Consider the following 14,933-nt stretch of genomic DNA (forward strand, 5'->3'; position numbering starts at 1 on the left):
CCTTCCAAATCAAAAGTCCGGTTTAATAAACCAGGAAGCAGCCTGGCTATCGGAATTTTCATACGTCCTGGGGTGCTTATGTTCAAAGTCTTGGCGTGCGCATAGACCTTCGTGACCTAATTTCTAGCTTCTAAATCTGGCTGCCTGGGGGGGGGGGGGGGGGAAGGGGCGCAGGCCGCAGTGCGCTCGGGGCGGCGGCGGTCCCCCTCCTTGCGTGGGCGCGGTCGGCCCGCGTCTGGATTTGGTCTCGTGCGGGCGCCGGGGAGAACTCCTGATCCTCGCCCGGCTGCGAGCCAGTGACGCGGTGCCCGCGGCCGACGAGGCCGCTTCCTCTGCGGACTGCGCGCTCAGCGTGCCCGGGGTGAGTTGCCAAGGTCCGGGCTCGGGGACTGGGCCTGACCTCCAAGGGGAGTGGCGCCCGCGACCCCGTGGCCGGCCAGCGACCCGGCTCTTGCGAGGACCGCGCGCCCGCGGGCGTTAGCGCGGGTACCGGCGCGCAGGGAGCGCGGGAGTTGAGGTGGAAGACGCGGGGGCGGGGGGATTAGCTGGGGGGCAAGCCCCGGCGGCAGCTCCGGGAGCCAGTGTCCCGGAGCCACAGACTGCCCAGGGGGCCACTAAGTCCTGAACCCCGCAGGAGTGAGCGGCTAGACTCCTTCCCCATCCAGGAGCAAAGAGTGAGATGCCTACCTGGTTCTCTCTCCCTCCGCGGTCCATTCTGTCAGGTGCTGTGCTGCTGAATGCATCTACCTTTTCCTTCCCACCACCCCAATTGCCCCCAATTTCCCCCATGACCCTTACCTGAGGCTCCCCTTACCAGGGCCAACTTGCTGCTGCCCCTGGCTTAGAAAGCAGATGTCACCTGTTTACAGTGCACGGAAGTAGTTCAGCTTTTGGACGGAGGCTAGGCCATGGCACTGAGACACCAAAGAAGTCTTCGGCCTTATTCAGTTTAATGTGCTTTGTCACTTCCTAAGGAAGAGTCTTTCCACTAAAATGGAACTTTACATTTTTGTATGTAAGTATACTTACTATAACCACCTTTCATTGGTATAAACAGGAATCATTAATTCATGCTAGCAGAAACACCAGTCAGCTCGACCTGATGTTTATTTTGCTGTCGTGTGTGCCTGGCACTGTTCTGGCAAGGGTGGAACCTGGCGGGCCTTGAAACACAGCCCAGCTCCTCTTGTCCATGTGCTTCCTGGAAAGGGCTAGAGGAGCCTGGCAGCGAGTGAGGACCTTTTTCATCCAATGTGCTTAGAAGTTTGACATGAGATAGTAGGGACCACATGACACTCCTTATTACTTTACCTGCATTAACCCATTTAACTCCCTATTTCAGAGGTATTGGTACATACCAGTAGCATCTCCCTGAGGCATGAGATGAAATAATTTTTCTAAGGTTTCAGAGAAATGAGTGGCAGATCCAGAATTCCAACCCAAATCTTAAACTCTAGACCTCACTACATGTGCGGGTCCCCAACAGACACCCTAAATCCCAAAAGAGGAAGACCTCAGGATGCCATGATCTTAAGAGCTGAGTAAGCATCTGCCAGGACAGGGATGAAAAAAAGGACCTGTTCTAGGTCTTGCATCATGCCCACATTGAGACAATGAAATACCGAAGCCTAGAACCCCTGCCATTTGATGTCAGACAAGTTGGAGGTGAGACTCCTAACCACCTGCATCATGAGGAGAGTAAACCTTTATCCTTCTGGCAGAGGCTTACATAGTGTTGTACCTGAAGACGGACATGGATGGCCTGGCATGGGCTTTCTCATGGAAGGAGTGTTGGCAGCACCTGGGCTGCTGCCTGGGGAGGGCGTCACATTTTGGTGAGAAGTCTGACCCTCATCCGTGCAGGTCTGCAGGTACACACCTCCTGCCTGTGCTTACAATGAGAGTCGTAATAACACTGTTCGCCCTGCAGGGTACCTTCTTTCCAAGTCCTGCAGGACCTGGGAGGCCCGGCCAGTCATTCATAAGCTACTCGTTAAAATTAAATTTGAACAGAGATACCAGGGAATTTAAGGGCCATTTCACCCAAAGCACGGTGACTCCCAGCACTTTTCAATAGAAAACACTCCGTTTTACCAGAACATCTATGCCACCTGCCACCAGCATTCTTATTCCCTGGACAGCCCTGGACACATAGGTCAAATCCGCCTCAAAGCTCAAACTCTCCTGTCCCTCTGCTGGGAAGGCAACTCCCATATTTCCCTCCTTCTCACCATTCACCATTTAGATATCCACTTAAATGCCACTTCCCAGCAAATCAGTCCTGTTGCTTTCTGCCTTGACCCCAATCTAAATCAGATCTCTAGTCTACTCTCAAGCTCCCTGCATTTTTCTTTATAATACTATGGATTATAGTGATATATTTATTCATTTAACGTCTGTCTCTTCAAATAGACCCTTAGCTCAGTGGACCAGAGAATATACTTGCACAGCATCTGTGTTCAGTAACCATGACAAATGAACACCTGGCCCTGCATTAACTAGCACAGGAACCTTGGATAAACCACATAGATATTTCTGATCCTCAGCCTCATCTCCAGAATGAGCCAAGAAACAACAGTTTAGGTCATCACGATTTCCTAAGGGTCTGACCAAGCGTCAAGCCTTCCTGTAGGTGACTTAATCCACCTGTAGTTATTAATAGTAACTAGTTTGTTCTCAGCCAAACTTCAAGATAAGTGAAGACCGGCTGTTCCTTAATGGAGAACACCCCCTGCCCTCTTCTATGCCTCTCAATTGGATACTCATTTAGGAAAATCTCCTACCTCTAGCACAATGTGCCCCCTGCTAGACATGTCTTCTCATCCTGGAGGAAATATGACCTTCCTTTCTTTCTCAGATGGTTGTTAGTGAAATATTTTATAAACTCATTCTCACTAAAGTATAACTGATAATGTAAGCATGGAGCCCCGCATGAGCTTGCCAAGGGGAGGCCTGTTATCCATTTAGCAAACCTGTTGGATGCCTCGTTGGTGAGAAGCAGTGTGACTCTGAGAAACATGGTAACATTCATAAAGGACTTACTGTGAGCCAGCATTGTGGTCAAGCACATAACATACAGTCTTATTTCATCCACAAAACCTCCCTATGCCGCAGAACCAGTACAGATGAGGAAACCTGTCCAGAGCCTGTCCCAGGTGTCACAGCTAGGCAAGGGCAAGATAGACACAGGGCCAAGGGGTGAGTGATATGGCACGGAGGGCCCCAGAACTGGGGAAGGGGTATCCAGAGCTGTCGGTGAATCCATCAGAAAAGGTTTAGAAAGTCTAATGACTTTATGCAAATAGGATTTTACACTTTTCTCTTGAATCTCAGATTTTAAATAGTGATGCAAAATTCAAGAACAACAGTCCAGGTGAGAAAACACAAACCTAAAAAGAGATGGAAATAAAACCAGAGATGTAGCAGTTTTGCATCATAAACATTACAATATTGTCAAGACCTTGAACATAATAATCAGCCAACAGGCCTAGTAATTACTAGGAAGAACCATGAGAAATAATAAACTTCTTTAGGTTGAATTTGGGCGTGGTTACAGTTTCAGTAAAGGGACCTTTCTGTTATCTAAAGCAGGCATGCAGATATGTGGGGAGCTTGAGGGTGGGGCCATGAATGAGATTCGACCAAGATACAGTACCCCCCCCTCACGCCCACCTCCCGCCCCCCCCCATCCTCCCCACCTCAACACCCCCGCCACCCTACCGTTTCCAAGATCAGAGTCCTCTAACAGGGAAGGCATGTAAACCATGCTTCTCAGTTTCTTTCACTATTTCAGGAAGTGTGAGCTCCCTGCAGTAAGCAAACTCGGAGGGAATGGACACCTGTCTTTATATGAGTCTGTCTTTCTATATAGGTGTCAGCTAGAATATGGCTCCCAACCTAGTTATTCATTTTCTTAGGAAAAACAGCGCTTGCCATTCTGGAGATTTTGTTTTTTGCTTTAATCCCAAAGCCACGGAAGAATGTTGCTGGTGACATTATAATGGGCGCTGGGAGTGGACTTGGAAGGCTCTGAGCCCTCAAATTTGCCCGCCTTGGAGCTGTGTCTGTCCTCTGGGATGTCAACAAGGAGAAGAATGAAGAGACGTGCAAGATGGCTCTAGACGCTGGAGCCACGAGGGCTTATGCCTATACCTGTAATTGCAGTTGAAAGGAAGAAGTATATAGAGTGGCCGATCAGGTAAATTTTAGGTGCTTAATATTTGCTGTGGGTAGTTAGAACTCTATGTAAGTACTTAGACATACACGCAGCTTCTTTATCTGTTCGCCTTCCTCAGTGCTGATTTGCCTGTCTCCAACATCCCTTTAATTTAAAAAATATTGGGGAGCAGGAATTAGGATTTCTGAGTTTTCACTTTATGCAATAGACCATGCTAAGCACCCTATACATGCTGTGTCATAATCCTATTAAGGAAGGCCCATTATTATCTCTGTTTCACAAATAAGGAAACTGAGGCTTAGGGCACCTAAGTAGCTTATCTAAGAAAGAGCTAACAAGTAGCAAAACTACATCTGGGACTTGAGTCTGTTGACACCAGAGTATAGACTCTAACCACCATGCAATACTAACTGTGCTGGCCCCTGTCACGGTTTAAGAGGTAGGTGAGGATAAAGAAACTAAAACACACAGATGTTACATAACCTGCTCAGGGTTCCAGAGCTAGTGTATGACTAAGCCAGGATTTAAACCTATATTAAGTTTGATTTTAAATCTAGTTAGTCCCAACCACACAACAATGCCTTTCACATGAGTGTATATTTCTCTGAAGTTGTCATAAGAAAATCAGAATATTTTATTCATCCTTAAGACGCCTAACCTCAGTTGTTCCTTTCGCAATGATAGAGATGAACATATAAAGAATTCTTTCAGGAAACCAAAGTTCAGTAGCCAATGATTAGGGTTTTCTTAATTCATAGAGGCACTTACTTCGTCTGATGGCTACCTCCTTTTCCTCGAGAGAATTTCTGTCCTCACATTGGCACAAGTATTCCACACATCATTCTCCTGGGTCACATATTTCTGGGGCTCCCAGAGTTCCCCACTGAGTGAAAAGGGTAGAACCAGACCAGCCTGTGACAAGCAGCCCAACCACGTCAGAAAGTTCTTACACAGCCTCTGGGCTCTAACTTGAACCCCCTGCTACCCCCTCTCACTTCTAGTAGAAAGGTTTGTAAGTCATTGGCTGGTGAGTTTGTAACTTTTGCTTGTTTAAGTTTGTCTTTATATTTTATACAGAGGTTCTACCATCTTCAGTCACAGGCTTCCCAGAACAGTCTGGCCATCCAAACCTGACAAGCCGGCATGGGCTCAGTGGGCTCATGCTGGGACCACCCTGCAAAGTGCAGGTGTGTCTCTGCTGCAGCTAACTTCAACCTCACAAATTCAGCTCTTTGCACTTGAAATACCCACAACTGGCATGTTGACTTAAGCCAACTACAGGCATCTTCTCTGGACACGCTTAAGCAATAATTGTCTCATATTCAAACACTTAACACCTTGAGATAGTGAACAAGCTAATAATACGAGGTGCTCCGTGAATAACTACCTCCCTCTTCCCCATATATATGATTTAGTTCTACCCAAGGTGCTCAGCTTCAAAAATGGTAAACATGGCATATTACTAGTGTCTGTAGTTTAGCTTTTCTTACTTCTAGATCTTGGAGAGAATTAATTATATGCTCTTCGGAATTCTAAAGAAGCAAAGTATTCCCCACCCTTACAAACCAAACATTTCCACTTATTCTAGATAAAGGGAAGGTTTCAGAGAATTTTTAAAATGTATCTCATGATCAAGGTAAAAATTGTCAGAGTGGTATTGTTGTGGCGCATTCAAATCTAAGACCCACGGAACCAATTGAGATTAATTACGAGCCTTTATTAGCCGGCCGGCGACTGACCCTCCCCACTAGAGAGTCAGCCCCAAGCCTCTGAGCCTCCGAGTCTCCGAGCCTCCGGAGGAGGCAGCTTATAAAGCCCAAAACTACGTCCTGGTTGGCCTTGATCAAGCAAGCAAGCAGATTACAAAAGCAAAAGTTAGCTGTTAGTGTCTAGCACAAAGAAATACGGTTTCTGGTGGACAGCTATGTTATCTGTACTCCAGCGGCAATATTGTTTTATTTTTCTCCTTGGGAGCCTTGGAGCTATTTACTCCTAGGCAGCTGGCACCTGGAGATATCACTCTCTGCCCTGTCCTTGGGGCTGACTCACTGAAGAATTGATATCAATAACCATAACAACATATTGAATAAGTAGTAACAGCCAGAGTAGTAACGGCCAGAGTAAAGAGGGGAGATGTGTACAAGGAAGATGTTATTGAAATGCATTTCTTTACACTGTTATAGTATGGCTGTGTTTTATCTTCAGTGAGACCCCAATAACCTTGAAAGCTTGTGTCCCTAGACCATAGCTTATCACTCACTGAAAGGCCAGCCTGGATACCTGGCATCCTGGATGAGAGGTCATAAACACAGATCAGACTGGAGCTATGTAATTATCATTTATCTTTGATGTGGCCTGTCAAAGTATCCTAACTACATATTTAATGACTGTGATCTCTTAGACAAGCCAAATTAGAATTAATTTTGCTTGGCATACTTCTAATTGATTACATTGGTATGACAGAAAAAAAAAAAAAGAAAAAGAAAAAGCTTTATTACAGGCATACTCAGAAATATTACAGGTCTAGTTCCAGACCACTGCAGTAAAGTGAGTATGGCTGCAAAGCAAATCATAATCTTTTTGCTAGTGGAGGGGCTTACCTTATTTTTAAACACTGTAACATCTGCTATAAGGGGAAGGCTACAATGTCACACCAAGAATTTTTATTTCTTAAAGTTACTGAGTACTCTGGCCAGTGTCACAGCAGCAAACGGGGCCTACTCTGATCCTCCTGTCACAGATTGTTTTGCCTGCCTAAAAGTTTGTGGGAGGAGAAAACCAGCTAGATGATGAACACGGGAAACACAGGTTATGAGCTATGCTGTGTTTAAAGCATGGATATGAATATTATACTTCCTCCATTCACTCCCTACTCCACCCCATCTCTGTGTGCTAGGTCTTGATTTATGTGACATGGCTATAATTGTATGTCCCATTGCACTGATTAAAATGATATGCTACTTGTACATAGCATAGGAAAGAGTTACTAGTCACTGAATATAAGAATAACTCTAACTGTAGAAGGGATGCAGCATTGGCTGTTGGAACCATCATAAGAAGGGGGAAGAAATTAGAAGAAAAGCATCAGTTTGGATCTCTGATGCACTGTAAAGTCAGCAAGGGAAATAAATCGTATTTTGTTTAGACTGCATAAACTCAATCTGAGTCAATGAGGATAAGAGGGGTACAAAACTGGGGGGAAAATAAACCTAGATCACATAAGGAATTACATTGTTAGCATTGCTCTTCTTAATCAATTCAGGTTAAAAAAGAAGTTGGTGACGTTTCCATCCTAATCAACAATGTCGGCATTGTAACAGGCAAAAACTTCCTTGCTGCCCAGATGAGCTTGTGGAGAAGTGTTTCGATGTGAATTTTAAAGCACATTTATGGGTAATTATTTTATCTTCTCATAATAAATACAAAGCTACTCTGACATTTCAAAGTACCTTCCTCTTGTTCTCTTAGAATATTATTAACCTCTAAATAGAGCATGAACTTCTAATTTGAGACTTATCCTGGTCTACCCAGTCATCCCCTCCTGAACCAACTTAACCCACCCCTCCCATAGCCTCTGCTCAGGGAATCCTACAAAGCCACACCGTTCTCATGGTGGGACTACACTTTCTTGATTGCCAGGCACTATCCTAACCACCTATACCTAAGGATTAAGGTATAAAATAATCCTTAAAAAGGTTAGACGAGATAAAGCATCACAGAAGTTAAAAGATTTGCTCAAGGCTACACAGCAAGTCATAGCTCCTAAACACGACCAGGCTGACCTTATCATTTGCCTAAGCTGGAACTCTTGAAAATTGAAAGGGGGCATTATTAATAAGCAAGAATTCATCAAGTCTGCTGCGGGCAAACCAAGATGTGTGATCACCTGACTCAGTACGTAACCAGCAGAGGATTTCTACCAGTAGCCCCGGTTACTACATGCCGTGAACATTAAAGGACACAGCCCTTGATTTCCAAGGTGACGCACCCACTTTCAGAAGTTGGGTTGCTTTGAACGGTCATGCCAGGCCTCCTCACGCCTCGCTCTTCCTCGCCCTGTTCCTGAGCCCATTTCGTTCTTGCCCTACTCGCAGCTCATCCTTCCCTGGGCCAGCTCGCCCCACCCTGGCTGTGAGTGTCTGCTGGGGATTCCTGACGTCCCCTCCCTTCTGCTCACACCTCTCCACATGGGCTCCCTGCCCAGCTCTCATGTGGCAGCCTTCAAATGTTACTCAGAGTTTGTAGGTTTTCTGTCCCCTAGTTTCACCAAAAATGCAATGGTACCAGTGGCATTCTCGGTATTCTCTTTAGTTTTCAGGAGAAAGATGGAGAGATTCAGAACTGAGCAGCCACCATGCTCCTTCAGGAACTGCTGCAAGTGATTTGTGTTGTCTTGTGCTAAATGCTCTTCTCCTTTGTTAGAATGAAGTTAAAATGTACAGTGGGAATGAAATGAAGATATAATCTCCTTAAAAGTCTCCACTCCCGTGGCTTTCACATTCGTTTGCCACCTTCTGCCTTCCCCGGTCTCTTTCATGGGCTCCTCTTTCTCTTCTTTCTCTCTCTCTCTCTCCTTCCAGTTATTCTCGAAATGCTCGTCTTCCCCTGTCCCCGCCTCAGATCCTCACACTCTTTCTGGGCAAATCTGAGTACATTCTTTCTGCACCTGCAGAGAGCAGGCACTTAGTTGCCAGAGGGTCAGAGAGCCCGTGGTGACGAGGCTCCCAAGGAGAGTGCCCCAGGGAGAAGTGAAGTGACTCATAGCAGATCGTGGGAACGCAGGACACTTTTCATGATGCTGCCTGGTGTGCTCGTTTGGATTTCCCACCTCTCTCTACATATTAGTTTTTCTCTGAAACTCATTGTGATGCAGCCAAAGGTTGTTTGACTTTTATAAGAGATCCCCTTTCGCATATTTATTCTTATTAGAAAATAAATATGAACTATAAATATGTGACATATAAAGATGCAATTATTCATATTTGGTTAATTATTCTTTTCTGCAGAATACAAGGCTCATCGCTCTCTCCTTTACCTTCTTTCTCCAGATCCTATGTCAAAGGTGAAGGTGTTCCGTGGTCCTCAGGTATATCCTTTTCCTAACAGATACTCTCTTTTATGACATAGAATAAAAATAAGAAACCATTAGGCAAAGGAGTAGAGATAAATTTAAAAACAAAGCAATGCTTTTAAGGTAAAGACAACTGCAGCATGTCCTGTGAACTACATTCAGAAAAATTTGAAATTCAAGTATGATCCAAGGAGGGCAAAAAGGCAATTTAAATGATCATATTCTTTCCTTTCTGGATGTGGCTGCTACAGCTAGACTGGCCTGCACTGCTTTAATTATTGTCTTAAAATTGTGATTTTAAAAGGCAAATATGACCAAAATATAAGTCTGCATATATTATTTTTAATAATATTGCAATTACCATCAGGAAAATATTGGTTTAATAAGTTAAACAAATTAAGATGGTTATTTTCCAGATGTTTTAAGTTTTTATATCCCAGTGCCTTCAGGTATTTTTTATGAGCTTAAGGAAAAAATAGTTTTTACTTACAGTGATCATATAAACATCTGAAAAAAGTATAAAATGTGATATCAAAGTTTTAAATTTTGACTTTGCACCTCTTAGACCTATAAAGCCTTTCTACCTGCTATGCTCACAAATGACCACGGACATTTGGTTTGCATTTCAAGTATAGCTGGATTAATTGGAATAAAGAAATTGACAGGTAAGACAAATGGAATGTTTCATAACTGCACCACTTCTCCTAACTTTAACTTACATAGTAGCTCCGAGTAATCAGCATTGACTTGATGCACTAATAATAAAGATAACAAATTAAGAAGTATATTCAATAAGGGAAGTAGCTGAGCACATCATGTACACCAAAACTGCCTGTCAGATATACTGAACTATGTACTTTGGAATCATTAGGCCTTATAAATCCCCTTGGTTTAAAAAAAAGAGAGAGAGAGACCTTACTGATGTTTTTACACCTGTGAGTAGCATAGTCATCATCCCCCCAGATTCACCTGGCGTGGTTATCAGGAGGGTAAGTGGGACCACTCTGCCTTCTGAAATTTCCATTATCTGGTCTCCCCCAGCTATCAGTTTGGAGAAAGTTTCTCCAGCGCAAGAAACCTAAGCGTCACCTCTTTGCTTTTTCTACTGGTTGGATACAGGAAGCAGTTGTCATTTTCATCTCCTGGGCAACTGACTTGGCTTTAACAGAGGGGAGGGGGCAAAAAGATCCTTGGTGAAGGTGACCCGACTCGGGAGCTGGCTCTAAGAGGAGCAGAAATCTTGTCTTTCCCAACCGGGCAGGCGTTCCCTGGGAGCAACGAACATCCTGTGTACTGGCTTACACAGATCCCTGAGACACATGCGTCGGAAACCCCAGCAGCGACACCAGGCCAACACAGGCCAGTTTGCCTGTTGGGCACTTCCTAGTGCATTTGAGCTGAACAGCATCGTTAAGATTCACAGCGTTAGTCTAAGCACAGTTGTGCAGACAGGGTTTTCAGAACCACCAGTCACCCAAAATATTACCAGTCTATCCGTATCTGCCTGGTCCTGGGCCATATCTGCTCAACCTAATCTCAGAGGTTGAAGGGCTCAGTACTGCATTTATATCAAATAACACATGATCCTAAAAGGTGCCGAGGACCCCCTGCCCTTCCTACCCACGTCTCAGGCAGCAACAGGGCCTGATAGCCCTGAGCCTAGCACCTGTAGCCTGGTTCTTACCAGTTGAAGTAGCTGCTTCTCAACAGAACAAGTAAGTATATCTCTTTGACTGTGAGAGGCAAAAGGAGTAGAAATCCACCTACATGCCTTTTCTACTCCAAAATTCTCCATTCAGATATTCAGGTGTTTACTGGAAGTAAGTGTGTTTGAGACAAAAAGCTCAAAACTGGCAAAAATGCCACTTTCTACTCCCCCTGCGTTTTCAAGATATTTAAGAGGTTGAGGATGAGACTTCTGAATCCTGCGTTTTGTTCCTGGAAGCGGAAGAAAGAGTGATCATCGGAAGAAAACTCAGTCTGAGTATCATGACCCACACTGACCTCTCTTGCCTAGACTTCTGCGTCACTTACTATTTTGTTTCTTTTTTGTGTCTTCCTGCCCTGATTGGGTTGAAGTTCTCTGGGACTGGACACAGTCCAACGGCTAACACAGTATCTGGCATTCATTAACACGGTGGAGTCCGGCCCTGCTTCCCTTAGTGTCCACTAGGTCCTTACCAACTGACCTTTATGTGACTGTGTCCCTGTCCACTCACTCCTCCATTCTTCCAGTGGCAGTAGACCAGGATCACAAAGAAATAACCGAAGTTGTTATCCCACTCTGTGCTACAAAGAAACCTTAATGTAATGCCGTTTTTAAAACTGCGGAACATACATTAACGTTGTTTGTCTTTTTCAGATTATTGTGCAAGTAAATTTGCAGCCGTTGGATTTGCTGAATCTATATTTGCAGAAACATTTTCCTAGAAAAAAAGGGGGCTCAAAACCACTATTTTGTGCCCATTTTTAATAAAAACTGGGATGTTCGAAGTTTGTACTACCAGGTAAGTATGTCCTTTGGTTTCAAAGGCACAACATTTTTTTTATCTCCTATGCTACGCTCTAATCCTCTAAATCCATGTGACATTTCATATCTACTAATTTATACTTCTTCATCCCTTACCCTTTTCACCCAGCCCCCTGATCCTCCTCCCCTCTGGCAGTCACAGTTTGTTCACTGTATCCTTGAGTCCGTTTTCATTTAGTTTGTCCGCTCCTTTTGCTCCTTAAATTCCGCATGTAAGTGAGATCATGTGGTATTTATCTTTCTCTCTCTGACTTATTTCACTCAGCACCCTCTAGGTACATCTATGTCACTGCAAATGGTAAGATTTCATTTTTTTAATAGCTGAGTAATATTCCATTGTATGCATATACCATAACGTCTGTATCCTATCGTCTATTGATGGGCACTTAGCTCGTTTCCGTATCTTGGCTATTGAAAACAGTGCTGCTGTGAACATAAGGGTGCATAGATCTTGATGAACTAGTGCTTTGGTTTTCTTTGGATAAATACCCAAAGTGTCATTGCTGGGTCAAAAGGTAGTTCTATTTTTCATTTTTTTGAGGAACCTCCAAACTGTTTTCCATATGGCTGTACCAGTTTGCAATCCCACCAACAGCGTACGAGGGTTCCCTTTCCTCCACATCCTCGCCAACATTTGTTGTTTTTTGACTTATTGATGATAGCCAATCTCACAGGTGTGAGTTCATATCTCATTGTGGTTTTAATTTTCATTTCTCTGATGATTGGCGACCTCGAGCATCTTTTCATATGTCTATTGGCCTTCTGTATGTCTTCTTTAGAGAAATACCTATTTAGATCTTCTGCCCATGTTTTAATTGAATTGTTTGTTTTTTTGTTGTTGAGTTGTATGAGTTCTTTTTTTTAACTTTTTAAAAATTAAGCTTATTGGGGTAACTGGTTAATATAATTATATAATTTTCAGGTGTACGTTATAATTTGCAATCTGCATATTCTATTGTGTGATTACCCCTCAAAGTCCAGTTTCCTTCAGCTACCATATATTTGATCCCCTTTGCCAACTTCGCCTTCCCCCTACCCCTATATTTTGGATGAGTTCTTTATACATTTTTTTATAATAACCCCTCGTCAGATATAGTGTAGGCAAATATCTTCTCCCACTAAAAAGAACATTTTTAAAAATGATCAGCCATCTATTTTATTTTGTTATGTTTTTTTTTTATTAAAAATTATTGGGGGTGACATTGATCAACAAAATCCAATAAGTTTCAAGTGTACAAATCAACAGTATGTCATATATGTCTTGCATTGTACATTCACCACGCATAGTTAGATTTCCTTCTGTCACCAAATATCTGACCCCTTTTATGGGGTCAGATATTACTTACTCCTTCTCCCCCCCCCCCCACCGCTTTATGTTCTGTTTTTTGAACTTATTTGAAAAGATATTTTACTAGAATTTAGACTAATTTATAAATGGTTTCAGAATTTCTTCTCTACTCAGATGTGTTTGTGTTAAGGTACTGGGTTTAACACGAATGGTTTATTAAGACTGTCGGCTCGTAGCCACCCTGCAGCCTGGTCTGCTCATCCATCTCCTCAGCCTCCTGGTTACGTTCCTTGTCTGCCAGCCAACTCCGTTCTACCCTCTTCCCTGATTCCACAAAAGGACTAGAATTTATGGAAGGGGCAAAGCGCCCAATTCCACATTTTATGGAAATAACAGGCAGTTAGCTTTTGAAGATTTGCTTTACAATATTTAGACCATTTGTTTAATATGGTTTCACGTATATGCATCTTATAACATCAGTGTATTAATTAGAATCATTTTTTATTTCAAATTCTAGTTATTACCGTGTCGATAATAAGGGGATATGGAAATAGATCAAATGGAAGGAAAAGAAGCAGATAAATGACAATGTCTTACAACCTTTTTATCCCTAATTTGTAAGAATTGTTTTTATTTCTTAAATTTTCTTTTTATCTTCTAGGCGTCCTTTCTGTTACCAATTCTGGAAACAGAATATGCAGTCAGGAAAATAGTAGATGCTATCCTGCAAAAAAAAACTGTACTTGTATATACCAAGGGTCATTTACATCATGATGTTATTAAAAAGGTAATAATATCAACTTCTATTCTTCAATGTGCCAATCAACAACTTATTCCAAAGCCTACCAGGAGAAGCCACAAAAAATATCTGTTAATTGAGTGAATTTTGATCCCTTTCTTGTGCCCATTTGCTGACACAATTTCAAATTTGCATAGTTGTGGTGCCTCCCACAGGTCTAGAAAATGGAATTGGATCCTTCCAGCCATCCTAGTATTTTTTTTGCATTATTGTCAAACAGAAGCAGATCTGCTGAATAATCTGTGGACAAATAGAAATTATTTTTTTTTAGGAAAGATACTTTTTCATGTGCTCAGCATAGAATAATCATGTTGGAATAGCTATTGTGTCTATGTTTCTTGGCGTACAGGGCACAAAGTCAAGGCCAGACAATAAACCAAATATTTTTTAAAAAAACAAATATTTTCAGTATGGTGCTCTGCAGAGGTGTCATGTAGAAGGCAAAACTGGCAATAGACAATAAATTCGCACTAGAAGGTGGTCAAAGAACTTGGGGGAAAAGACTGAAAATATAACCACCTCTTAAAAGTACAAGAGAGCATCTTTGCCCGCCCTTCCCTGCTCTCCATTGGGCTCCATGCTGAGAGACACTGGCCGCTGTTTATAAACATTTGACTCAGTTACAAGAATGGCAATGCCAGGTTGCTGAAGCACCTGCTGATTCCCACTATCTCTGTTCATTTTCTAGACTGTAACAGGTCATCTAGTTATATTTCCCCTTCCTAGAGGTTTCCACTTTGCAAGGAAGCATCTTCCATTATTGAACCACTCCCCTCCATTGGGTCGAAAGCTGTCTTATTTTAACTTCCAGCGATTGGTTCTAGGTTGGCCCTCTAGCGCTACAAGTAATTTCATTCCTCTTGACAACAACAATTTTACAATTCTTCAGTTGTTTGAATATAGATCTCATGCCTCACGTCCACCACATGGCTAGAAGCCGTTGCCTTTCCTGCATAAGCAAATGTCTTTTCTCTTTACCTAGTTGTATCTACTTTGTGCAGTGAACCAAAATCATTCTCATATCCCTTCACTTCTCCAGGCTTTGCCTAGCACAGGAGCGCTGACTCA

At 43.1% G+C, this 14,933-nt stretch overlaps 1 protein-coding gene across 1 annotated transcript; it reads left to right on the forward strand.

Moving 5' to 3' along the window:
* Positions 1–271: 271 nt before the first annotated feature.
* On the forward strand, positions 272–13,868 carry LOC107500714 (epidermal retinol dehydrogenase 2-like). Its single transcript, XM_016126187.2, is given in 7 exon segments — positions 272–361; positions 3,971–4,198; positions 7,440–7,570; positions 9,184–9,263; positions 9,814–9,913; positions 11,611–11,755; positions 13,728–13,868. Coding segments are annotated over 5 exon segments (381 nt in total). The 5' UTR covers positions 272–361; positions 3,971–4,198; positions 7,440–7,566; the 3' UTR covers positions 13,780–13,868.
* The last annotated feature ends 1,065 nt before the right edge of the window (positions 13,869–14,933 follow it).

Source organism: Rousettus aegyptiacus, unplaced genomic scaffold (assembly GCF_014176215.1).
Source record: "Rousettus aegyptiacus isolate mRouAeg1 unplaced genomic scaffold, mRouAeg1.p scaffold_m13_p_15, whole genome shotgun sequence".
Lineage (NCBI taxonomy): Eukaryota > Metazoa > Chordata > Mammalia > Chiroptera > Pteropodidae > Rousettus > Rousettus aegyptiacus.